The sequence below is a fragment of the Dermochelys coriacea genome, chromosome 1 (genome assembly GCF_009764565.3).
Source record: "Dermochelys coriacea isolate rDerCor1 chromosome 1, rDerCor1.pri.v4, whole genome shotgun sequence".
Lineage (NCBI taxonomy): Eukaryota > Metazoa > Chordata > Testudines > Dermochelyidae > Dermochelys > Dermochelys coriacea.
The window spans coordinates 101,634,391-101,660,346 of record NC_050068.2 but is presented as its reverse complement, the minus strand read 5'-3'; the positions used below and the strand labels follow the sequence as shown (position 1 = coordinate 101,660,346).

The 25,956-nt window shown below is 42.5% G+C and overlaps 1 protein-coding gene across 1 annotated transcript in view; it reads left to right on the top strand.

The window, feature by feature from the left end:
- FGF14 (fibroblast growth factor 14) overlaps positions 1 to 25,956 on the top strand; it is a 205,685-nt gene that overhangs the window by 48,284 nt on the left and 131,445 nt on the right. The window contains 1 exon segment of the mRNA XM_038373943.2: positions 12,549 to 12,652. Within this exon segment, the coding sequence (XP_038229871.1) occupies positions 12,549 to 12,652 (104 nt within the window).

The following is a 25,956-nucleotide window of genomic DNA, read 5'->3' as shown; positions in this document are numbered from 1 at the left end:
CTCTGTTGTCTCCCAGTCTCAGTGATTAATCAGGGGGCAAAGGTGTGTGTGTGGGGGGGGGGGGAGCACGGGCCCACCCTCTACTCCGGGCTCCAGCCCAGGGACCCTAATAGTATCAGCTATGGTAGCTGACCTTTTAGAAACATGACATGTACAATTCCCTGGGCTACTTCCCCCACAGCAGCCCTCACTTCCTCAAGTTCCACTTCACCCTTATCTCAGGGCCTCCTTCCTTGTGCCTGATATGGTGTGTACTACTCAGCCTCTCCAACAACACAACTTCCTCCCACAGCTCCTGACATGCCCACCCACCTGACTGGCTGGGTGGCTTTTAACTAGTTTCAGCCAGCCCCTGATTGGCTTCAGGTGTCCCAATCAACCTAGCCTTCTCCCTACCTTCTGGAAAGTTCTTAATTGGCCCCAGGTGTCTTAATTGACCTGGGGCAGCTGCCATTTCACTTATCCTGGTACCAGGGATTTGTTTAGCCTGGAGCTAATGTATCTATCTCCCACTACTTTTCTATAGCCATCTGGCCTTGCCCCATCACATATCCCCCCCTCTGCTCAACACCATAGAGTTGGGCAACTTGGGACGCCAGGCAGTATGCTCGTGACAGACCATCAGCGTTGCCATGATGGCATCCAGCCCTGTGCCATATGCGGAACTGGAATGGTTGGAGGGATAAGAACCACATGGTGACCCTTGCATTCTTTTCCTTATTCCGCTGCATCCACTGGAGGGGTGCATGGTCCATCACAAGAGTAAATCGCCAGCATAAGAGGTAGTAACGCAGTGTCTCCATAGCTCATTTGACAGCAAGGCATTCTCTCTCGACTACTGCGTATTTCTGTTCTCTTGGAGAAGCTTTCTGCTTAGGTAGAGGATTGGGTGTTCCTCTTCTCCCACCATTTGCGACAGAACTCCAACCCCGCCTTGGAAGCATCTGTTTGTAAAATAAATTCCCTGTTAAAGTCTGGGGCTATGAGTACGGGGTCATTACAGAGGCCGTCCAAAGGTCTGTAAATGCCCCCTCTGCTGCGTTGGTCCACTTTACCATGTCTGGACCTCGGGCCTTCACCAGGTCCGTTAGGGGACTTGCCCTAATGGCGAAGTGGGGAATAAAATGTCGGTAGTAGTCTACCATGCCTAGGAACGCACGGACCTGCTTCTTTCGGGACGGCCAAGACCAGTTTTGAATTGCCTCTAGCTTATTCGTTTGGGGCTTCACTATGCCCCTTCCCACAATATATCCCAGGTACCTAGCCTCTGCTAGCCCTATGGCGCATTTAGCAGGATTAGCAGTGAGGCCAGCCCACCTTAAGGTGCGCAATACTGCCACAACTTTCTCCAAGTGGGTTCCCCTCTGGCGTATAGATGATGACATAATTTAGGTATGCAGCTGCATAACTAGTATGGGGACGCAGCAGCTTACCCATGAGGCGCTGGAATGTGGCTGAGGCCCCATGTAGCCCAAAAGGGAGGACGGTGTACTGGAATAGCCCATCCGGGGTGGAGAATGCTGTTTTTTCTTTAGCTTCTTTGGTCAGAGGAATCTGCCAGTACCCTTTTGTCATATCCAGTGTAGTCAAGAATCGGGCAGTACCCAGTCGGTCAACCAGTTCGTCGATGCGTGGTATGGAGTATGCATCAAACTGGGATATTTCATTCAGTCGGCGAAAGTCATTACAAAATCTCAGGGTACCGTCAGGTTTAGGCACTAGAACAATTGGACTGGACCACTGACTGTAAGATTCTTCAATAACCCCTAATTCTAACATTTTATTTACTTCAGCCTTGATTTCCTCTCTTTTTGGCTGCTGGGATTCGGTAGGGTCTCAATGTTACCTTGGCTCCGGGGATATGGTGATAGGTGTCAGTCGTCCGCCCTGGTTTTGGAGAGAACACATCTCTGTTGCGATTAATCATGTCGGCTGCCTCGATCTTTTGGATCGGCGTCAAGTCGGATGATATCCTCACTTGCTTGTGTAAGTTATCCTCCTGGGGAAGGGTCTCCTGCATGACTAAGCATGCCTCTCAATCGTGCCAAGGTTTTAGAAGATTGATGTGGTAAATTTGCTCCGATTTCTGGCGGCCTGGCTGCTGCACCTTATAGTTCACCTTTCCCACGGCTTTGATTATTTCGTAGGGTCCCTGCCCCTTGGCCAACAGTTTACTTTCTGCTGTGGGTACCAGTACCATCACCCGATCCCCTGGTTGGAAGCTTCGAAGCTTCGCTTGGTGGTTATCATGGGTTCATTGGGTCTCCTGTGCTCTCTCCAAGTGTTCCCGTACAATGGGCATAACTCGGGCTATCCGATCTCTCATCTGCAGTACATGCTCAACTATGTTCCTTCCGGGATTTGGCTCCTTTTCCCAGGCTTCTCTGGCTATATCCAATATGCCCCGAGGGTGGTGCCCATATAGTAGTTCGAATGGAGAGAAACCCGTGGAGGCTTGCGGAACCTCCCAGATGGCGAACATGAGGTAAGGCAATAGGGTATCCCAATCTTTCCCATCCCGGCTCACCACTTTCCTGATCATGGCCTTGAGGGTCCTATTGAACCTTTCCACAAGGCCATCTGTTTGCGGGTGGTATACAGAGGTCCGTAGGGCTTGTACATGGAGCGATGAACAGAGATCTTTCATCAACTTGGACATGAAAGGTGTCCCTTGATCAGTCAATATCTCCTTGGGTAGCCCAACCCCGGCAAAGATCTGTACTAGCTCCTTGGCTGTTGTCTTGGACGCTGTGTTGCGCAGGGGAACAGCTTTCGGGCACCGGGTTGCATAGTTCAGAACAACAAGCACATGTTGGTGGCCCCGAGCTGTCTTCTCTAGGGGCCCTACCAGATCCATGACTATCCGTTCGAAAGGAACCTCTATTATTGGAAGAGGTATCAAAGGAGCCGCAAGTGCGGGCGAGGGCTATGTAACTTGCACTCCGGACAAGAGGTGCAGTATCGCCGGACATTTTCATGTACTCCTGGCCAGAAGAACCTCCGCAAGATCCGTGCCTGGGTTTTCTCTACCCCTAGGTGACCTCCAAACAGGTGACTGTGGATGAGACTCATTATGGCTTTTTGATGTTTTTGTGGCACCAGAAGTTGTATCTCTTGCTCCTGCATTTGCATCACGCGGTACAGGAGATCTTTCTTCACTATAAAGTAAGGTCCAGGAGCCCAGACTTTCTCATCCAGGGGTATCCCATCGATCTCGGCCGCCTCTTTCCTGGCGTTATCATATCTGGCGTCCTCCGCCTGGTCCCACCCAAAAGTCTCTCTCCCTGGATTAACCTGCCCAAGCTCCCAGGGGCCGGCTTCTGCTTCTTCCAACGGCTTGCCGCCGTCATGGCTGGGGGCAGCTTCTGGCTCACTTTCTGTGGTGGAAGTTTCTCTGTTGGCTGCTTGCGTCCATCTGCCTACTAGGGAGGTCTTTTGGCCCTGGGTCGGGATCCGGGTTCCCAAGGCCTTGGCGGCCTTCCTCTCCTTCTTTGTCTTCCAGGTCTTTTGGGGGGCTGAGAATAGATCCTGAGAAATCTCAGTGAACATCGGGGGTTGACATTCCCCCAGTGACAAGTCGCTGTCTTCAGGGTCCTCACCTCCCTCCATTGTGGAGCAAAGCAAACAAACAAACCAAACCAAAAAAAAAAATTCCAAAACCCCAGTGCACTTCTTTTTTTTTTAAACCTCTTTCTTCCTCCATGCTGTGAACGAAATCCCACTTCTGTCACCAGTTGTGACAAAGCTCTGTCCTTGCCTCCGTGGGTCCCGCGTTTCCTGCAGATTTCGCTAGCTTCAGAGGCTCACTGTGACCCTGCACGTAACCCTTCCTTCTGCTCAGTCTTGCATTCTTACTGTGCTCAGTGTGAGAGAGAGAGAGCGAGAGCTACTCAGAGCTGACCTGGTCCATTTATAATTTCCAGTCCCCTCTCTCATGTAACCCTCCTGGTCAGCTTCAAACTCCACCCCTCAGGTGGTGAAGGTCCCCCTCAAGTGCTCTGTAGCTTGATTACTACCCACCTGGAATCCAGACTTGAAAACCTGATTTTACCTAGCTTGTAGCCATCCCATTGATCTGCTAGGATGAGAGTTATTCAGTTGCTGATAATCCTCAATGACTGTCCTACTTGGAGGCAAATACCGAGGTACAGTCCCCCTGTCTCTGCCACAAAGAGTATGATGCAATAAAAACCACTGACTTCCCCAGAATCAAATAGGGATTCTGTGGCAAAGGCAAGGATAGAACGCAATTATCCAGGGTGGCATTCAGTCACCTTCAAGATGAGACCATTCTTTTTTCTCTTTTCCTGCAGCCCCCCTGCATCATTACTACACACCTCCCAACTTCTGCAGCTAAGGAAAGGATCTTACAAACAACAGGCTTCTTCACTACACAACCCTGATTCATCCCCAGAGCAGCTCTGTACTGTGTACTGAATGAGACACAGGTCCCATATTAAAAATAGTATGTGATCATGTAATGAAAGAGCAGGGGAACTAATTTATGTTACACAGTCAGCCTTAATTCAGGCAGCTCCTAATTTTTGAGTGCTTGGCTTTGCAACTTGAGTTATACACTTTTAAGAGAGGGTTATGGGTAGAGCCTTACCAAATTCACAGCCATGAAAAACGTGTCACAGACTGTGAAATCTGGTCTTTTGTGTGCTTTTACCCGATAATATACAGATTTCACTAGGGAGACCAGAGTTTCTCGAAATGGGGGTCCTGACCCAAAAGTGATTTGCAGGGGGGTCACAAGGTTATTTTAGGGGAATTGTGGTATTGCCACCCTTACTTCTGCACTGTCTGCAGGGATGGGTGGCCGGAGAGCAGCGGCTGTTAGCCAGGTGCCCAGCTCTGAAGGCAGCACCCCGCCAGCAGCAGCACAGAAGTAAGGGTGGCAATACCATACCATGCCACCCTTACTTCTGAGCTGCTGCCTTTACAGCTGGGTGGCCAGAGAGTGGCAGCTGCTAACTGAGGGCCCAGCTTTGCAGACAGCAGCGCAGAGTAAGGGTGACAATACCATACCATGCCACCCTTACTTCTGTGCTGCTGCTGGTGGCGGCTCTGCCTTCAGAGCTGGGCTCCCGGCCAGCAGCTACTGCTCTCCAGCCGCCCAGCTTTGAAGGCAGTGCCACCATCAGCAGCAGTGCAGAAGTAAGGGTAGCAGTATCACAAAACCCTCAATAATAACCTTGCTATCCCCTCCCTCAACTCCTTTTTGGGTCAGGATCCCAAAAATTACAACACTATCGTATTTCAGATTTAAATAGCTGAAATCATGAAATTTATTATTTTTAAAATCCTGTGACCATGAAATTGACCAAAATGGACTGTGAATTTGGTAGGGCCCTAGTTATGGGTGGAGGTTTTTTGATATATAATTTCCCAGGGTTTTTTTGTTTTTTTTAACAGAGAAAACAAATTCTAATACACATGAAAAGGCCTGTTTTATAGACCTAGATACTGCTGATTATGTAGATGTGGCAGATTCTTTGACTGAGAGACTGGGCTAAATGACTGACATTTAGGCCTGCCACATTAGAGAGCTGGGTTCTAATCCCAGTTTGTGTAACATCTCGGTCAGGTAAAAGGGCTTGCTCAATAATAAGGGTTATGAAGAGCACAAAATTATTAACACCCATAAATGGGGGGATTGGATTTCTAATTGCCAGGAATTGGGTTCCTGACTGCCATTTTTGCCTTTGAAAAACTCTCCCTGCCTTCTCATTACTCTGTTCCTTTTCCCAAGTCAAAAGGTATTTTGATGGGGAGCCATTTTTGTCTCCTCCCATAAGCTCAAAGAAAAAGTGGAGTCCTTTTGTCTCTGTCCTACCAGAGGTTCTGTACTGTGTAGCATGTTGATGTATGGTGCTGGGACAGTGCATGTGTAATATAGACAGATGTTCGCAAGTTTTAGCAACCTGTCTCTAGCAAGCTGTACTGAGGAAAATACTGATGAGGCATCTTATAAATCAGACATATCCGAACAGACCTTCATTGAGACTTCAGAAAGCACCTCTCTAATTCCAGGGATTTCAAATTTCAAGTTACTGCAGCAAACCATGCAGGGGTGTGTGTGTGTGAGTATTTTATAAAATAAAACATAAATATAAAATAATATACATATACATGCACACATACATACATAGTGGAGTGTGTTTATGTTTACATCACCCTGGATCTCACTGAAACCCAAATCTGAATGTTGCCAATGCACTGTTTCTAAAACATCTTAGAGAATATTACAAAACTTTCTAAGAAAAATTTGTCAGCAGTTGCTGTAGTTGCCACTGTGGGGTTATGTGATTGCAAATGTGAGGGAAGGTAGACTCTGCAATCATAAGTAGGAAGAGATGGGGCTAATCCAAGAGGTGTTCTCTCTCTTAAGATGCCGTACAAAATATGAAAAGGATTAAGAGTACCTAGTTAAGGGGCACGTGCACAGTCTATGAGCCAGTGACTGGACTATTTAATTGTGGACTCTGGACTCTTTCAGTGACTGGACTATTTAATTGTCTGCACTTCTCAAGTCTTACTTAGAGCCACAATTCTTCCTGGCCTTTATGTAAGTGTGCAGCATGGGAGGAGGGTGCTCCAATGTTCTCAGTAAGACCCATGCAGAATTGCAGCCTCTGAACTCTGAGCAATACAGGATTGCTCCCTTGCTAGCAGCTACTGCAGACAGACTCGTGTCTTGAAGGGGTGGGGAGGAGGCAGAGCTGTGGTTCCACCTCCATTCCCCTGTGCAGATAACTGTTTATGCTGAGAAACTCTGGAAAGCTTTGTGCTTTGCCAAGACAGATTGTACAACTCCCTGAGGGTGACCAGATGTCTGGTTTTCGACTGGAACACTCGGTTGAAAAGGGACCCTGGCGGCTCCGGTCAGCACCACCGACTGGACCATTAAAAGTCCAGTCGGCAGTGCTGTGGCACTAAGGCAGGCTAGTCCCTACCTGTTTTGGCTGGCACTGCGCTGCGCCCCGGAAGCGGCCAGCAAGTCCAGCGCCTAGGCAGGGGGGCCACAGGGCTCCACGTGCTGTCCGTGCCCTGAGCACCGGCTCCGCACTCCCAGCCAATGAGGGGTGGGGATGCCTGCAGGCAAAAGCGGCACATGGAGCCTCGTGCCCCTCCTCTCCCCCCCGCCTAGGATCTGGACCTGCTGGCTGCTTCCAGGGAGTGCGCAGTGTGGTGCCAGCATAGGCCCGCAACCTGCCTTAGCCCTCCCACCCTGCTGCACCACTGACTGGGAGCCGCCCAAGGTAAGCCCCACCTCGAGCTCCCCACCCCAACCCCCCCAAACCCATAGAACTCTCCTGCACCCCAAGCCCCTCATTCCCGGCCCCAGCCCAGAGCCTGCACCTGCAGCCCAGAGCCCTCAGCCCTACCTGCACCTCTGTCCCAGCCCAGAGCTCCCTTCCACATCCTAAACGCCTCATCCCTGGTTCCACCCCAGAGCCCTCACCCTTCCTGCACCCCAATCCCCGTTTCAACCTGCAGCCCCCTCCCACGGTCCAAATCCCTCTGGCCCATCCCCCATCTTGGAACCTCTCCTGCACCCCAAACCTCTCATCTCCAGCCCCATCCCAGAGTCCATACCCGCAGCCAGAACCTTCATCCCCTCCTACATCCAAACTTCCTGCCCCAGCCCGGAGCCCCCTCCCATACCCTGAATCCCTTGCTTCTGGCCCCACCCTGAAGCTTGCTCCCCGAATTAGAGCCCTCACCCCCTCCCACACCCCAACCCCCTGCCCCAGCCCAGTGAAAGTAGGTGAGGATGGGGGCGAGCGAGCCACCAATGGAGGGGGAATGTAGTGAGCAGAGGGCGAGGCCCTGGGGCAGGGGCGAGGCCCCAGGGAAGGGGTGGGGTGTTGGGTTTTGTGCGACTAGAAAGTTGACAACCCTACTTACTATGAGCTGGGCCTAAATAGCTCAATTCAATCTTTAGTGAGAGATTAATGGAGTTACAGCTGAAGTGCTAGAAGATTGAAAGTTGCAAGCTGGCATGGAAATAGTCCGCACTGAAGAGCACTGCAGAACCAGGTTCTGTAGGAAATTGATTTTTATTTGACCAACTTATGAGCATGTGGCTATCACATAATGAGCCTGAGCTATAGAAAGTTTTGCTAAAATCAATGAGAAGTGTGCACCAAAGAGAGTTATGCTGGGCATATGTTCATCAATAGTTGTATGCAGACTAATCTTCTCTGTCCCAATGAAGTGCGAACTGTTTTGTGGGATGAAATCCAGGCACACTTTCAGGTACTGGACCAATGTACCAGTATGGGGAGGAGATGACCAGCACTCTGTGGAGAAAGAAGTGGTTCAGGATTATTTAGAAAAGCTGGACGAGCACAAGTCCATGGGACCGGATGCACTGCATCTGATGGTGCTAAAGGAGTTGGCGGATGTGATTGCAGAGCCATTGGCCATTATCTTTGAAAACTCGTGGTGATTGGAGGAGGTCCCGGAAGACTGGAAAAAGGCTAATGTAGTGCCCATCTTTAAAAAAGGGAAGGAGGAGGATCCGGGGAACTACAGGCCAGTCAGCCTCACCTCAGTCTCTGGAAAAATCATGGAGCAGGTCCTCTAGGAATCAATTGTGAAGCACTTAGATGAGAGGAAAGTGATTAGGAACAGTCAGCATGGATTCACCAAGGGCAAGTCATGCCTGACTAAACTAGTTGTCTTCTATGACGAGATAACTGGCCTTGTGGATGAGGGGAAAGCAGTGGATGTATTATTCCTTGACTTTAGCAAAGCTTTTGATACAATCTCCCACAGTATTCTTGCCAGCAAGTTAAAGAACTATGGCTGGATGAATGGACTATAAGGTGGATAGAAGGCTGGCTAGATTGTTGGGCTCAACGAGTAATGATCAATGGCTCCATGTCTAGTTGGCAGCCAATACCAAGCAGAATGCCCCAAGGGTCGGTCCTGGGGCCGGTTTTGTTCAATATCTTCATTAATGATCTGGAGGATGGCGTGGACTGCACCCTCAGCAAGTTTGCAGATGACACTAAACTGGGAGGAGTGGTAGATACACTGGAGGGTAGGGATAGGATACAGAGGGACCTAGACAGATTAGAGGAGTGGGCCAAAAGAAATCTGATGAGGTTCAACAAGGACAAGTGCAGAGTCCTGCACTTAGGAAGGAAGAATCCCATGCACTGCTACAGACTAAGGACTGAATGGCTAGACAGCCGTTCTGCAGAAAAGGACCTAGGGGTTACAGTGGGTGAGAAGCTGGATAAGTCAACAGTGTGCCCTTGTTGCCAAGAAGGCTAACAGTATTTTGGGCTGTATAAATAGGGGCATTGCCAGCAGATTGAGGGATGTGATTGTTCCCCTCTATTCGACATTGGTGAGGCCTCATCTGGAGTACTGTGTCCAGTTTTGGGCCCCACACTACAAGAAGGATGTGGAAAAATTGGAAAGAGTCCAGCGGAGGGCAACAAAAATGATTAGGGGGCTGGAGCACATGACTTATGAGGAGAGGCTGAGGGAACTGGGATTGTTTAGTCTGCAGAAGAGAAGAATGAGGGGGGATTTGATAGCTGCTGAACCTGAAGGGGGATGGATCTAGAGGATGGATCTAGACTGTTCTCAGTGGTAGCAGATGACAGAACAAGGAGTAATGGTCTCAAGTTGCAGTGAGGGAGGTTTAGGTTGTATGTTAGGAAAAACATTTTCACTAGGAATGTGGTGAAACACTGGAATGGGTTACCTAGGGAGGTGCTGGAATTTCCTTCCTTTGTGGTTTTCAAGGTCAGGCTTGATAAAGCCCTGTCTGGGATGATTTAGTTGGGGATTGGTCCTGTTTTGAGCAGGGGGTTGGACTAGATGACCTCCTGAGCTCCCTTCTAACCCTGATATTCTATGATTCAATGATCTTTATTAGCAGAGTTCCAGCATTCTGCTTTCCATTTTAACAGCTCATGCACTAATCTAATTCCTTCAGTGCTGAGGATCTAAGGTTATAATTTGATGGCCTTAAAAAGACACATAATTAAATATCTCTCTCAGTGCTTTTTAAACCACTAGAGGTTAATAAACATAAATCTCTCTAATTTGTTTTCTCATCATTTGCATAAAAACATTAATTATTTCAGGGCTGCAAACCTGCAGATCCCTATGCAAGACCCAGTTTTGCTGTGACACCTAACAAAAAGCCATCCAAATAATGGTGTCTTGCTATGTGACAGTTGGGGATAACTGACGTTACTTATTATTTTAAAACTTTCAGATGATTTGGAACCTTCAGAAGCCATCAAACTGTGCAATAGCTAACTTAGATACTTCTATGATCCTTTTTTTTTCTCATTATCTATTGCACTCCCCATCTCCCTTCCTTGCTTGTCTTTGTCACATTCATGGTATCTTGTTTCAGATTAGATTAGATACATGTATTTACTGTATGTTTGTACGGTAACTAGACCAGTAAGACCTCCCCCAGTCTGACCGAGATCCTTCGGAGCTACAGCAATACAAATAATACATATTGATGCTAATTTTTGGTTTAGGTATAACTTTCTGTGTAGCATCTCTCTTATATAAATCCATCAATTTGTTTTCTGGACCTTCTGGAGTTCTTTTTTATACACTTTCTTTTCATTCTGAAGCTGCAGGAAGTAGGCTGCTTTATCACAGCATCTTCCAACTTTTTCACTGTCGCTATATTTCTTCTTAACAGGATCACATTTCATGTATTCTTCTATTGCATGTGCCTGATAATGTTGTTGGTATATGTTGAGAGAATATTTTAGGGTATTACCATTCTAGCATGTGATATACTCTACTCCGTTTATGTAGATTTGGTTAGCTTCCTCTGTGTCAATATTGTGTCCTTTATATCTCTGTAGTCATTGCCTAACCAATCTGGAGTTAGGCTAGGCTACCTAGGCTATGTGTCTGCCTTGTTGATTGTGAATGCATTTCCCCTTTTTCTGACGTGGGTTTGAACTCTGGGATCTTAGCTAGGGATTGTACCATGAAGCATGCTTTCTTGTCATATATATGACATTCCTTTTCAAATGCTGGATAACCCACCACACCTTTAGTGGGTGTTTTGAAATGCAGTTTTACCTCCTGAGACTTAACTTGCTGGTACCACGGGCTTATGTGTCTTTAGTATACATACAGGTTGTACTTTGCTTTTCATCCAAGGGCCTGGACCTCTCCCACTTCCTAGATCATCCAGAGCTTAAAAGCTGTCCAGCATGAGCTCTGGCTCAGGGGCTATTCCCCAGATCCTGAGTGATGCACAGTTTGCATCTTATCTCATAATCCAGGCCAGCAAACATATGCATTCTTATTGGTGTAATTTGGCATAAAAATTGGTCCATGTCTCACTTGCCTGAAAACTAATATTCTATATACTTTGTTTATTTCATTTTTAAATAGAGGGGTAGTCAGTCAGAACACTAAAATCTTTTTCAAGGATATCTTCTCTGCCAGGTGTTTTGCTGGGCATGAGTCATAAAATGGCATTTACCATCTTTCCCATGTAATTTAGCACAAGTGCAACTTGCCATTTTGGACTTCAAATTTGAACTGCAGCCAACAGATTTCTAAACCTTCTTATTCATTTATGCCATCATTAAACAACATCTCCATCCTGATGGCTGTTAAATGTTGGCAATAAAATTAATGCCATGCTGTTTTTCTCTTGGTTTTTGTTGATTTTGTTTTGAGGTTTTTGAACTCTTTTTTCCCCTACTTGCACCTTTATATTGTTTTCTTTTCAGACTTTTATCAACATTTTTGCTGTCTTTTTATGTTAAATCTATGTACTTTTGTTACTGCAGCTGTTGTTAACTGTTTCTCTTTAAAGCCTCAGTTTAGAAAAGCATACTTTTTCAGGAAAGCTCATGTACATGTGTGTGCTTAAGTTCCATTCAAATCTGTGCTTGATTACTTTTCTGCATAGAAGCCTAAGTGCTTTCCCATATACTGAGTCTGTGTACCATTGCTTATATCAAAGATACTCTCAACAAAAATAGCCATTGCACTTTCAGTTCTGGAGCCATAGCCATGCTGAAAGCAGTTTTACTTGGGGTGCTTCATAGTACAATAACATTTAAATGTTTAAGAGAAAAAAATTCACTGTGGGCAAAATGGAAAGATTTTCATTCTGCAGAATAATCTGATTGTTTACTCTCACTTTCTGCATGAAACTAATAGATGACAAAATGTTATACTTAGAGATTGTTTCTATCCCCTCCCCCTCTATATGGTTTCAGCATTTTCCATTAATTGAAATTGTGATGCTATTGTACTCTTTGCAGTCCTATGAGATATTCTTTTTATTTGCTAGCTAGCAATTGTGCCAATACTAAAATGCTACAGGAATAATTGCCAATTAAATTTGCAACATAAAGCTTAAATAATAACTTAACCAGTAGCAATGCTTTCTTAATTAAAATTTTATTGAAATCAGAGCTTTTTGTGAAGGCGATAACAGTTGTTCTTTGTTCTTGATTTTGGTTATTCAAATACTCTATTTATCAGTGCCCATCTGTGACAGATCATGTTTATATTTACAGCACTATTCAACCTTATACCAGTGGGACTACGAGTTGTCGCTATCCAGGGTTTAAAGACAGGGTTGTATATAGCCCTAAATGGAGAAGGTTTCCTCTACACATCAGTAAGTAGCATGCTGTGGATATTTTGAATTCTTTTGAGACACATATCCAAAACAGAAATCTGTACCGTAATGAGACATATCTCACTTATGATAAGTCCTATAGAAATTAATAGAGATTAAATCAATGTTTTTAGAGTCTCTAAAAATTGCTCTAAAAGCCTACAGAATTTAACAGAAAATGATATCCTTGCTGTAGAATTTTCTGAAAAACATTCTATAGAATTCTATAACAGGGATATATTTAGGTGCTGAAATCTGTGGGATGGTTTAGTAAAACTACAGGTGGGTTCATATTTTCAGTTAAAGACTCTAGAATTTTTCTGTAAATCTGCAGTGCCTTCATTACTGGCATGTTGTTCAGGATCTAAAACTTGCTACAAAAGTTATTTGAATGATTAATGTTTAGTAACATAAGGTACTTCTGTAATGTAATTTACATTCCTGTTATATATCAATATATTTTCATTGTGTGTATCACTAATTTTTTTTCCTAATGGCTAGGAATATTAGAATTTGAAACATCACTTGCATTAATAAAAATATTATCATATGATTTTAAAGGATTTTGAAAAATTGCTAGGTAAGAATTGCATGAAATAATACAGCCCTGCAAAATTGCCAAAGTTAAAAAAGTTCCTTCAGGCAACATAATGCTGCTAAATAAAATATCTTAAGATATTTCAAATAAATTAATTCTAATCAGTCAAAGTGTGGTGGTGGTACAGTTGTGAAAAGCCTCAGTGTTATACAGGGTTAACTTAATGACAGTATTAACCAGGTGTTTAAGGATTTTTTTCCCCACTGCAGTGGATGCTGTTTTCACACTGTATCTCATGCTCTTTACGTTTCTTATGTCAGATGATTTTCCAGTCCACACTGAGTTAAAATATAATGCTTTGTTTCCATTGTGCCTTGAGAGGAAATTGGGCAAATTTTGCTTCTGTGCCCTGAAGGAAAGTATTCTATTTCTTTTAAATATGTGACTGTCATTGAAAAGTTAATTAGACGGAAAACAGTGTATCCTAATGTTGAATGTCAACACCAAGAAAAATGTCTAATCATAGTATGTCTCTGGGATACCCCAACAAATGTGATGTGAAAGATTTATTTTCTTTAGTGTGTCACAGAAGAATATAACACAACATGCAATATCTCCCTGCAGTGAAGACTAGAGCACTGTTGGCCTCCCATTTCCTTAAGGTTTCATGTATATGGAATTCATGTCATGGAGATTATTTTTTCATGTGGTAACAATGCAGTATGAATATGCTTCTGCCCACCAGTAACACTACAGTGCTCTCATCCCTTCCTAGTGAACGCTAAAGAATGTTTCCAGAAGATGTGTTCCTTTCAGAAAATATAGCAGTTTAATGGCTAGGCTGTAATTATGGAGAGTGGGAAAATCTATGTGGCCGGATTGTGTCACCCTTTGTTCATGTATTACTCCAAAAATAGTCCCACTGAAATCACTGTGACTAATTGCTGCATAAGGTACTAATCAACATGAGCAAAGATGGCAGAATCCAAATCTTAGTAACTTTGAACCCAATCCTGAAAACACTTGGCTAATAAAAGTTGTGTATGTATATAAGTTGTCCCATTGTATAAGTAGTCCCATTGACTTAAACAAGACTAGTCATATGAGTAAAGACATGGGCATGTGTAAAGGTTTGTAGGTTGGCCCACTATATGCCCTATATTAATCAGATTTTCAGAACTTACGATTTACATGGGTATTTCTGTTGTTATTGACAACATTTATTAATTGCTTTTTGCATGCCACTGTGTGTGCATTTATTTTATTTTTTACCATTTTCTACTCCGTTGATATTCCTTAGGGAGAGTGGCTCAGTTTGTCCCTCTTCCTTATGTAAGGCAAAGGAAACAATACATATTGTATTGGGAAAGTACTGTTTACTCTTTTTTCATGTAAATATTAAATCAAATGGAAAACATCATTTGCAAAGATAAATGAAAATAATACAGCATGCAGTAGAAGAGTCTTTAGGTTTAACACATGCCAAAAACTATCTGAAAATGACTATTCTTTATTTTCATGAGAACATAAGAGCTGTCATACTGGGTCAGACCATGGTCCATCTTGCCCAGTATCCTGTTTCCAACAGTGCTCTGTTCTAGAACTTTAGGGGGAGTATATACTTCAGTGCAATTATGGACCGATCCACCCCTTCTTCACTCCTGGCTTCTGGTAATCAGAGTTTTAGGGCCTCCCTGAACATGGGGTTTCATCCCTGATCATCTTGGCTAATTGCCATTGATGAATCGATCCTCCATGAATTTATCCAGTTCTTTTTTGAACCCGGATATACTTTTACCATCACAACATTCCATGGCAAAGAGTTCCACAGATTAGTTTGTGATATTTGGTAATCTAAAGTAAGATTTAAGAATGGTGATTTAAAAAATATATCATTGGAAAAACTCTTGTCCATGCCAAAGTTCATATTAATATTTTGGGGGTAAGAATTATTATTGTGTTTTCATTAATAGTAATTGCATATTTTGAGAGTAGAGACTAATAAATTTGAAAATAAAAAATAAAAACGTGGAAGAGAGCACCTGCTTCAGAAAAAAGAGTTTGTCCTCATTTCAGTGGATAGGGGATTTATATGTATATCTGCCCTCAGATCCAAATGAAGATATACTGTGCCCAGAAGCTGTGAAATATCACCCTCTGGGGAAAAATATTGTTGTCATAATTGTGAAGCAAACAATATATATTACAATCTTCTTGGTGAGCTTCTTCTTTGGCAATATTTTTCACCTACTGATCTCAATATACAGAAGTCATATTTTATATTATAGCAGCAATACTCATGCAAGTAAAGTTATGGTTGTGTCTGCAGTTCTTGTTTCAGCGTAACAAAATCCTGGCTAAAATATGTTATGAAGGTGTTGGACTAGAAACTATATTTCTGTGATGGAAATATATTAATTTGAAATAACATAACAAATAGAAAACAAGCAAAAATGAACTGGGCCAAATTGCTGATTATGTGATAGTGCTCTACGTTGCCATGAGGGAAGGCTTGGTTTGATTAATTTGGGAAATGTGATGAGACTATTTCACATAACCTCTCATCAGGTAAGCAGCAGCATTGACTGGAAGGGACTTATGTCAAGTCTTTCTCAACTAGAAGAATTATTGACCTGCCATGAGGCCATAGGATGAGGAAGCTAAAGTAGGTTTAGAATGACCTTTTTTTTAAACAAAAACAAAAACCGTATTTTTGAGGTTCACTACTACTTGAGTAAGTATTTATTTAACTAAATGATAGACCTGGAATCGGAACCCTCTCCAGCAGTTCAGATATGCAGTCTATCATTTGCATACTTATACAAATCAAATTTCTACTCCACACCAGTTGAAATTTGCTAAGTCAAAATGGGGGAAATTCCTTAGAGTTTTGAGAGAGCGTTGGAGGATTCTTAGGGGAAAATATTTCTTGGAGACTCCACCACCTTACTCCCTCCAGGAGTGTGATATAAACAACTGGAACAAAGTATTGTTTGCAGTTTGGGGAGAGCAGGGGGAGGCTTACTTCAAAAACTGGGAGAAGCATTTAGAAACTTATATGTTTCAGAGTAGCAGCCGTGTTAGTCTGTATTTGCAAAAAGAAAAGGAGTACTTGTGGCACCTTAGAGACTAACAAATTTATTAGAGCATAAGCTTTTGTGAGCTACAGCTCACTTCATCGGATGCATTTCCATGAAGTGAGCTGTAGCTCACGAAAGCTTATGCTCTAATAAATTTGTTAGTCTCTAAGGTGCCACAAGTGCTCCTTTTCTTTTTGCAGAAACTTATATATATCCCTTAACATAGTAACCACTGAACTTTTCATTTCTTATGTTTCTGTTGATTTATGGAACAAGTCTAGTGCTGTTAGAATGTACTGTGTCTGGACTTAGTGGCAGTCTCCTGATTGTAGACACAGATTACTGACCTAGAAAAATTATATTTACATACATACAAAATTATATTTACATAACAAAACCAGAGAGAGAGCGAGAGAGAGAGAGAGATGTTTCATGGATTTACAGAATGTTGGGATCTTAGTCTGAATTCTACACTATCATGTAATGTAGTTCTTGCAGGAGAAAAAGGATTTTTCCACACAAGAACATCCTATATTACCAACCCAAAAATCTTGCTACTTCCGGGTGGTTTAAAGTTCCCTAAATACTTTTTTGTTTTATCTTTTCTTTTTGAAGGCTCATGACTCTGTGATGGGCTAATGAGATATTCAGCAGCATTCTGCTGACTGGTGGTTGTAGTCTAATGCACTATAATTTCCAGCAGCTCACATTGCTGTTTTTAAGTCTGAGTACACTTTCTTCAAACTCTCAAAAATCTAAAACTTCTTCTGGGAATAGATTTTACATTATTAAAGTCAAGAGGAGCAGAACTGATCCCTAAATTACTGGTTAGAAGGATACTGCTGTTGTATAGCCCACCAGACCTGCAAGGATACACAAAGCCTACAGTAAGAAGATGGTAATGCAGGGCCTGACAGAGACATTTATTACACTTCCTTTGTATTTTGGCCAAATCCTGCTCATACTTCTGCACACACAATTCTCCCTGCCTGTATTGGATGTTGCACATTCAAATCTGAGGTTGCATTTTGGACTATAGTTTTACATTGGGTAGTGAATAAACAAGTGAAAATGTTGCTATTTGTGAAAATCTGTGTTGCTCAACTCTTTCAAAAAAGTTAAGTTAGAGTTGAAGATGGTGGCTCAGTTTTTCTGTTGTGTTTTTTAGGATTTCCTGGTATGTGAATAGGCTCAATTCAGAAATGGACTGTATTGGGTTATTGCACCTATGTCCATTTTATGATTCTTCGTATCCTGACAAGCCATCTTGGATATCCTCAGGTGACTTTCTCCAAGAAGTAGTCTGCAAGTTCGTTGCAGGGTACTGGGTTCCGGAGTTGAGTGGTTATTCTAGGTTATTCACTGTTTAGAATAGTTCAGCAGGACATTTTTAGTGGCTGCTATAGTGGGAGAAAGGTGGGATTTCTTTGTTTCTTCCATGGCCAGAGTGTAGGAAAACAAGAATTCATAGATCGGGAGCTTGTCTGTATCTGTTTGTTTCTGGCATAAGCCCTTGAGTCTTTTCCCCCATTTCTTCTATTGCAGGTGATTGGGGAAGTAGGTAGGTCTATGAATGAAATGGGAAAGGATGCTTCAGGGACAGTATCAGTGGCAATAGTTAGTGTCATCATGACTCATTCCAGGGACTTTTAGTGGGGTCAGTAACCTGCACACTAGACTTTCACTGGGTCCGTGAGCTGACAAGAACTGGCCATTGTCCAAAGATGGAATTGGTTCTAATCTCAGGCTGCAGGTCAGCCCAAGATAGTGATTAGACTAGACACTGAGGTCTTATCTACACGGGGAAAAAAATCCCCTTGTAGCTAGTGTGCACCTGCTTGTAGGCACTAGCTACTTTGCACTAACTCCCCATATGGACGCTCTTCTGCACACTAAAAGTGCCTTTGTGTACAGTAGTTTACTATGTTTGGAGGTGTACTAAGCTAAATCGCCTCAGGGCACCTTTAGTGCACAGTAAAAGTGTTCCTGCAGGGAGTTAGTGCAAAGTAGCTAGTGCGCTTGAAATTCACACCTAGGCTTACTGCACAGTAACTGCCCTGTATAGACAAGTCCCTTTTCAGGAACTGAGAATGTTAGCAAGAATATTAAAATGAATAAAAGAGACGCATTACTAGAAATACAAAAGCTTTTATAAAACCAACCATATTTCCAAAAGCAAAGGTGGTCCATGTTTTTCTCTCTAGAATGATCTTTTTGTAAAGTGTGAATTTGATTTAATCTGTGTTACATTACACAGTTTTAATTTGCGCAAAAGCTGTGTGTATAATACTTTGCTGGTTGTAAGATAATAGTCTATACTGGAGCTTTCTGGAATTAGAGAAAATGTCAGTGCATGTTATCAGCATGTGAGTTTATCATATCAGTAGTCCCTAGCAACTCTCACTAGCAAAAATCTTCGGCATGGAGGGTTTCTTCTGACATTTCAGCTGCTTTCCAGTGCTGAAATTGCCACTGTTTATTTAAGTTCCCATAACTGACTTGTCTGAAAAGAACAATTTGCAGCCTCCAGGACATAAGTTTGTAGACAGCACACAGTGGAAGAGAATGAGACAGAGAGTAATCAATATTCTACAGGTAATTTTCTATAGTATCTAAATCAAAGTTAAAAAAAAAATACTTTTGGTTCCTTAGATCCTTTGTGCTTTGGAATAATAATAATAGTGATGAAGAACCTCAAAAATTAGTACCACATTGAGACAAAATATTGCAAGTATAATATTTTTTACAGTTATTATTTGTATTATTGTATTACCCAAAGGTCCCAACTGAGATCCATGCCCCATTGTGCTAGTCATTGTATAAAGAATCAGCCCTGGAGAGTTTACAATCTATATAGATAAGACTGACATGTTTGGGCTTGTTTGGCACAGTTCAGAGAATGGGAAAGTAGGTAAGCAGCAAATCCAATCTTGATCTAATTAATTTCATGATTTGCATTTCACAAATTATGGAACAATATGAATCTTTATTTTCAAATCCTATAAAAGTTTATATTACATTTTAAAAAGGCAGTACTTGGTAAACCAGGTAAAACATAAAACATGCATTAAGTCAGTGTCAGATTTCCTCCAGCTCTTTTGCAAACCTGAAAAGGATTTATAATGGGAAACAGTTGGATACTAGGGTGATGGACAGCATAGATATACATTTCTTTGATGTATACCATTACGTCTTTAAAAATTCAATTTTCATTTCAGAAACTGTTGTTTATGAAAGTTAGGAGGTGTTTTAGATGGATGTCATCAGTAAAAACATGTTTAGCAAATTCATAATGTACAAAATCACTTGTTACAAATTCCTGGAAAATAGTTAAATTTGTAGTAACATTTTCGGAAAGAGTGTAAATATGTACATTTTGAACAATGTTCTTCGTCCAGTAATTTTTTTAAGGGTTAGCTGCTGAAGGCCTTTATTTCGGTGGAACTCCTCTTCACAGTCTTCTTTTATTGTAAAAAGAAAAGGAGTACTTGTGGCACCTTAGAGACTAACAAATTTATTAGAGCATAAGCTTTCGTGAGCTACAGCTCACTTCATCGGATGCATTTGGTGGAAAAAAAAACAAAAAAAAAACGTGTTTTTTTTTTTTTTCCACCAAATGCATCCGATGAAGTGAGCTGTAGCTCACGAAAGCTTATGCTCTAATAAATTTGTTAGTCTCTAAGGTGCCACAAGTACTCCTTTTCTTTTTGCGAATACAGACTAACACGGCTGCTACTCTGAAACCTTCTTTTATTGTGTGTCCACTGAAAGGTTACTCGTATATGCCGCGTTACACATTATGCAACCCCATACTCTGAGTGTCCCTAAGTCTCAGAAGCTGGGAATGGATGACAAAGGATGAATCACTCAATAATTGCCTTGTTCTGTTAATTCCCTCTGAATCGTCAGGTGCTGGCAACTGTTGGAAGACAGGGCTAGATGGACCATTAGTCTGACCCAGTATGGTGGTGGTTCTGCTCTTATGAGCTTTATATGCCTACTCAGTGGTTCTTCTCAGTAATTTCTCAGTGGACATATAATAGAGCAAAAATATGTTACCCAGGATACTAATTAGCACTCTTCTTGGGTATCCCATGGTAGGGTCTATGGACTGAGCAGCTTGAAGGATAAAATCCCTGCTCACATCAGAGGTGGTCCCTCCAGTTCATGGTTGAAACATACTGGTAGGGAATAGGAGGGAAGATTACACTGCTTCTCTCTGTTCTGTACCTATTCTGTGAGTATAAAGGATTTCATTATCCAAAGCTGTCAGTCTTAGCATATTTCACTATTATTTAATGAACAAAGCCCCATTGTACTAGGTGCTATGCAAACACAGAGTAAGAGACAGTCCCCACTGCAAAGGTATGGCAGACACAATGTAGAGGAAAGGAATATAACATATGCACAGTGAACAGAGTGCTGTTTTGCAAACGACATGTTAGCACCACAGTTCTTTTTCAGGGGGTTATGTTTTCTGTTTATTACATTTTCTGGGAGTTTTGTTAGAATGGGATTGGCTAACTGAAAAGACAAAGGAAGAAAGAGCAAACAAAGAAGGGAGGGAAATGCAGATGGGAGCTAGGGTGGAGGCTAAGCAGGAAGGAGGGAAGGGGAACATGGAGGGAAGGTAGAGCGGGAGTGAGGTGAGAGAGGACTGAAAGGAGTTTAGAGTGTACAGAGTTTCTGCTGAGGATGCTGCTTGTGCTGGCTCATGCCAGCTTGAGTTTCTCTGGCAGCCCATGGTAGCTCGTCCTTGGACTAAAGTTCATTTAAAAAAAGAAATTGTAAAGAAATAATCTTTGTATACAGCAGAGGGATAGATTATAGTATAAAGGATAATATATTTCACATCATGCATGACTACAGTGGATCAGATTCTACCCCCATTTGCAGCTGTTCAACCTCACTGCCATTTATAGGGTTCCATTTGATCAGTGTACAAGACAGCAGAATTTGACCCTGAAATTCCAGAGAGGTGTTTCTGGACATTCATATCATGTACATACACCTTGTTTGATTTACTCAGGTCCACAGAATCCTAACTGAAACCAGATTCTTAACATACCTTTCAGATGTATATAAATTATTAACCATATTTGTTTGAAAACCCTAGGTTCCATTCCTTCATTCACCATCTCTCTCTCTTACATTCATACACACTATCTCTGCAGACTTTTTCTTGCATGCACATACCTCTATTTAAGATTATTGGGATTTACGCAGATAGATCAAGGGGAAAAATTGCTCCTTTTCTATGCCTTTTGGTCTCCTGTCCTCCACACACACCATGGAAGTCACTGCTACACAAGGTCATAGAGTCAGCTACTGGGATTTTTAAAAGGACAGATAACTTTATGACAAGAAATAACACTTGTAGTTATGCATGCTAAAATAAGGGTAATCTAATCTCATGCTTCAAGGAGTAAACTGATTGCCACAGGGGTTGAAGGAATGATTTTCTCAGTGTATAGCATTTCTTATTTGAGTGGGTGCATTATGGGGGTTTTGCCTTCCTCTGAAGCATTGAGTAATGGCCAATGCCGAAGGCTGGGCACTTACTTGATGGACCAATGGTTTAATCTGGTCTGTCAAATTTTGCGTACTTCTCTCTCTCATGTTACTCCTCCTGTATTTTTGGCCTTTACTCATATTACATAAAAACACCTACACTTTCCTGGACATTTATTTATTCTCCATTTGGTTACTTTGGGGGGGTTTAAGTTATTTATGTTTCTAAATGTTAGATAGCTTGCTTTTTATTACGTACTCTTCTACTGCCTCTTTCTTACCATGTTTTTGTACTTCAACAATAACAGAAATACAAAAACCTGTCTATTTACAAGCCTATTAGGTTCCATTTATTAGAGACTTTGACTTTAAGCTTTCACATACTATATTAACATACTACAATGTAGCTACCAAAAATATACGGCTTCCTGAATGAACTTTTGGGAAAAGCTGTAAGCGTCCCAATTCCACACTGGTGAATTAGGAAGGAATATACTGAAGATAACTGCCATTACAGTATATAGATAATAGATTTACAATATGTTCTTTTTATTATTTAACAAATTTGATCTTTAAAAATGCAGGAAAGGCCAAGAATGCTCTCAAGTTTTCCTGGAGAGGAGGGAAATGTTAACTGTAAGGGGGGGTACAGTAATAGAATAAAGAGAGGAAATTGTACCATCATCCCATAACTGGTTTAGTTGTTTATCTAGTGTAGTTTCAGTTATTCAGACATCTATTTTGTAGATCTACAAAAGCTGTAGGGATAGACTAAACAATGAATAATAATCAATGAATCTTGATTTAATTTTAAATTCTGTTTTGTGGAAATGCTTCCATGTAGAAGTAACCGTGCTGGCATACGGAAGAACTGCTTTAGGCAAAGGTATCTCTTTGTTACCTAAGAAAAACTGAACATTATCATGCAGAAATGAATATTAAAATAAAATTCCTATTAATTTTGAAGCATCACAAAACATTTTGAGTGTAGGTGACCATATTAGTAGGAGCTAAATCCATGTGGATATGCGTCTGACTTTGGGCACCGAAGTTTGAAAATTTTGGCTTTAGTCAATGATAGTTGCATAACATGAAAGATTTTATACATTTTGAAAGTTTGCTACCAAAAAAAAGTAGCTACCTGTTAATTTATTATTAGATAATTGTGGATAATTGTAATATTCAGGCATAGGAAAATGCGTCATATTTCCTAGGAAAGAAGTGGATAAACCTTCTGGTATATAGAATTTTATTCTTTTAAGGTCAAATATTTGAATTAGAAGTGGGAGGGATGTGCAGTGGACATGGGGACCAGTTTGTAGTAGTAAAAAAATAAGTTGGTAAACTAGCCTGAGCTAAAACCCATATTCCCCAAATGAGAGATGAGTAAGCTTTGTTTACCCTCAACTACACTATTGATGGAGTCTATCTAGGATTCAAAAATCCTGCCCAGTGTAGAATTAAACTGGTTCAAGTAGGTGAGGGCTCTCTGCAGTTGCATAGGAGGGAATAATTTTAGCCCTAAATAAGGCATTACCTTAATGCATTGTGTGAGCCATCACAGAAAAGCCATTATTATTATTGTATTATAGTTAGGACTGGTAGTGCCATTTATTATTAAGGTTGCCAAAGTAACCATTTGAAATGCAATTTTCTATCCCATTTGTCATCCTGAGGCTGTACATATATATTTGGAAAATTTCAGCCAAAAATTGTTGTTTTTCCTCCCTTGTCAAAAATTCTGGCAGCCTTTTCTCTGAGCAGCTCTAGTGCCCCCATACTTTGCACCAGAGTATGATCTTTATGTCAGGTATGTGCCTTTTGCTGCCTCTGTGAAAATCCACCAAAATTTGGTCAAGTTATAAGCCTTTGAAAAATCATAGTTCACACATGCTCAGCAGAGACTTCTTAGAGCTTCACAGATAAAATTTCCAGAGATTCTGTCCACAAAGAGCATGCTCCACCTTGGAGCTGGAGGGGTGAAGCAGGACTTTCCCTACGATTGCAGTTCCGGGCTGCTGTGGACAAGGCAGGGGCTGGATCCAGGTATAAGATCTGGAAACGGAAAGTTTGTGTGTGTTTGTGTGCTGTCTATGCTCCCCTTGCTGGGCCCAAGCAACATAGAGTAGAAATGGAGAGGGGACAAGAGCCGGACCTGGGACAAAGGGCGTAGATAAGAAAAAAGAGTTTGGGAGGGGGAACTGTGTCTAGAGCAGGGATTGGCAACCTTTGGCCCTTGGCACACCAGGGGTAAGCCCCCTGGCAGGCCTGGCCAGTTTGTTTACCTGCCGTGTCCGCAGGTTCTGCCAATCGCAGCTCCCGCTGGCCACGGTTCGCCGCTCCAGGCCAATGGGGGCTGCAGGAAGCGGCACGGTAAACAAACCGGCCCGGCCCGCCAGGGGGCTTACCCTGGCAGGCCACGTGCCAAAGGTTGCCGATCTCTGGTCTAGAGATTGGGAGAAGGGGGGCAGGAGAGGGGAACTAGCACTGGGAGTTGGGATGGGAGACTGAGACTGGCTGGGTAAAAACTGAGTATTAATTATCAACAGATCACTCAGCACACTTCATGTAAGCAGTGATTCTCTTTCTCTACCACACAACCTTTTGAGGGAAAAACAAGCATCTAATATTTAATTAATATAAGCTTTAGAGGGTACCTTACAGCACAGGGCCCATGTTTCAATAGCACAATTCAGCTCCACTAAAACAAATGGGAACAGGACAAGATTCTTGGTGCCCAAACTGCGGCCTCTCTTCCCCATGATGTGCATTAGTTTGTAAACACTGCACAACAAATGATCATGATAAATTTAAGGACTAGTTCTATATGCTGTTTTTAAAATAAAATGTCTAAAAATGATCTTTCTAATCAACAAGTTTCAACTGTAATTACTGAAAAGTAGTCCACAAACTTTCTGAAATGAGGAAAGCTTTGTAACTGGCCTCACTCAGAACTCTTCTTGGCAAAAAGGCAACTGTATCTTGAGGCTAGAAGAAAAAAAATGTCTTGAACCTTCAGTTCTGAGAACCATATTTCCTCAGAGCTAGAAAGTCTGTAGGGAAGATCCATTCAGTAAGCAGAAGTCATTTACTCTATCCTTATAGGGCTAGATTCATCCTGGATTTATCACAACTGTACAGTGGTAAACCCTGGTGCAGGTTCCTGGCTACAGAGCATCCCAGATCAGCTGTTAAATAGCATATACTAGGACGGTGTGATGGGATGGACTAGGCCCAGAGGCCCCTTGCTAGAGGCCTGAGTGTCCTCCCACACCTGTCCCAGGAAAGGAGCAGAGGAGCTAAGTCCTCTGAACAGCCTAGAGAGGCTGCAAAGGGCTAGCCAAATCAGAGAGGCTGCAGGGAGCAGCCAGTTAGAGCCCAGGAAGGCCATATAAAAAGGAGCTGCAGAGAGAGAGAGAGGCAGTTCCTTGCTGGAGCCAGAGAGTACAGCTAGTGCTCCTGGCTGGCCAAAGGGAACTTCAATACCATGGACAGCTCAGTGCTGGCAGGAACAGGGCAGCAAGAAAGAACTCCTGGATGGCTGCTGGGCCTGAACACAGAAGAAGCTGTTAGCTAAGTGTGAAGTATCGGTGAAGGCTGGGACCACGGGGAAGTGGCCCAGGGAACTGAAAGCAGTCTAGTTAAAGGGACATGGCTGCTATTCTGAGGGTCCCTGGTCTGGGACCCAGAATAATGGGTGGGCCTGGATCCCCCACAATAGGCCATTGGTGAAGTGGCCTACAATTGGACAGAGAGAAATCCCCAGAACGGAAACTGAACTGTTAAGAGGCCCAGCTGGAGAGCTGGGGCCAGAACAGACGAAGAGAGAGAAACCATTACCTCCAGGGAGGAAGCCCTGGGGGTACGGCCCAGTCCCAGGGTTGGGACTGTTTAAAGACTGCAGGCACACCCAACCAGAAGGGGTGCTTGCGAGAGCTGAATGCAGCCCATTACAGGCTGTAAGAATAACTGATTGTTTGGTTCATTGACAGTTTTGAAAAAAATATTGTTTAACTTTGATTGAAAAACAAAATGATCAAATGAAACATTTTGTTCGACCTGAAACAAAATGTTTTTGGTTTGATTTTGAGCATTTTCCTTTATTTTTAATAAATTGAAGGAAATTTGGAAACAACAATTTGTTTTGTACGGAAGAATCAGAATATTTTGGCTTT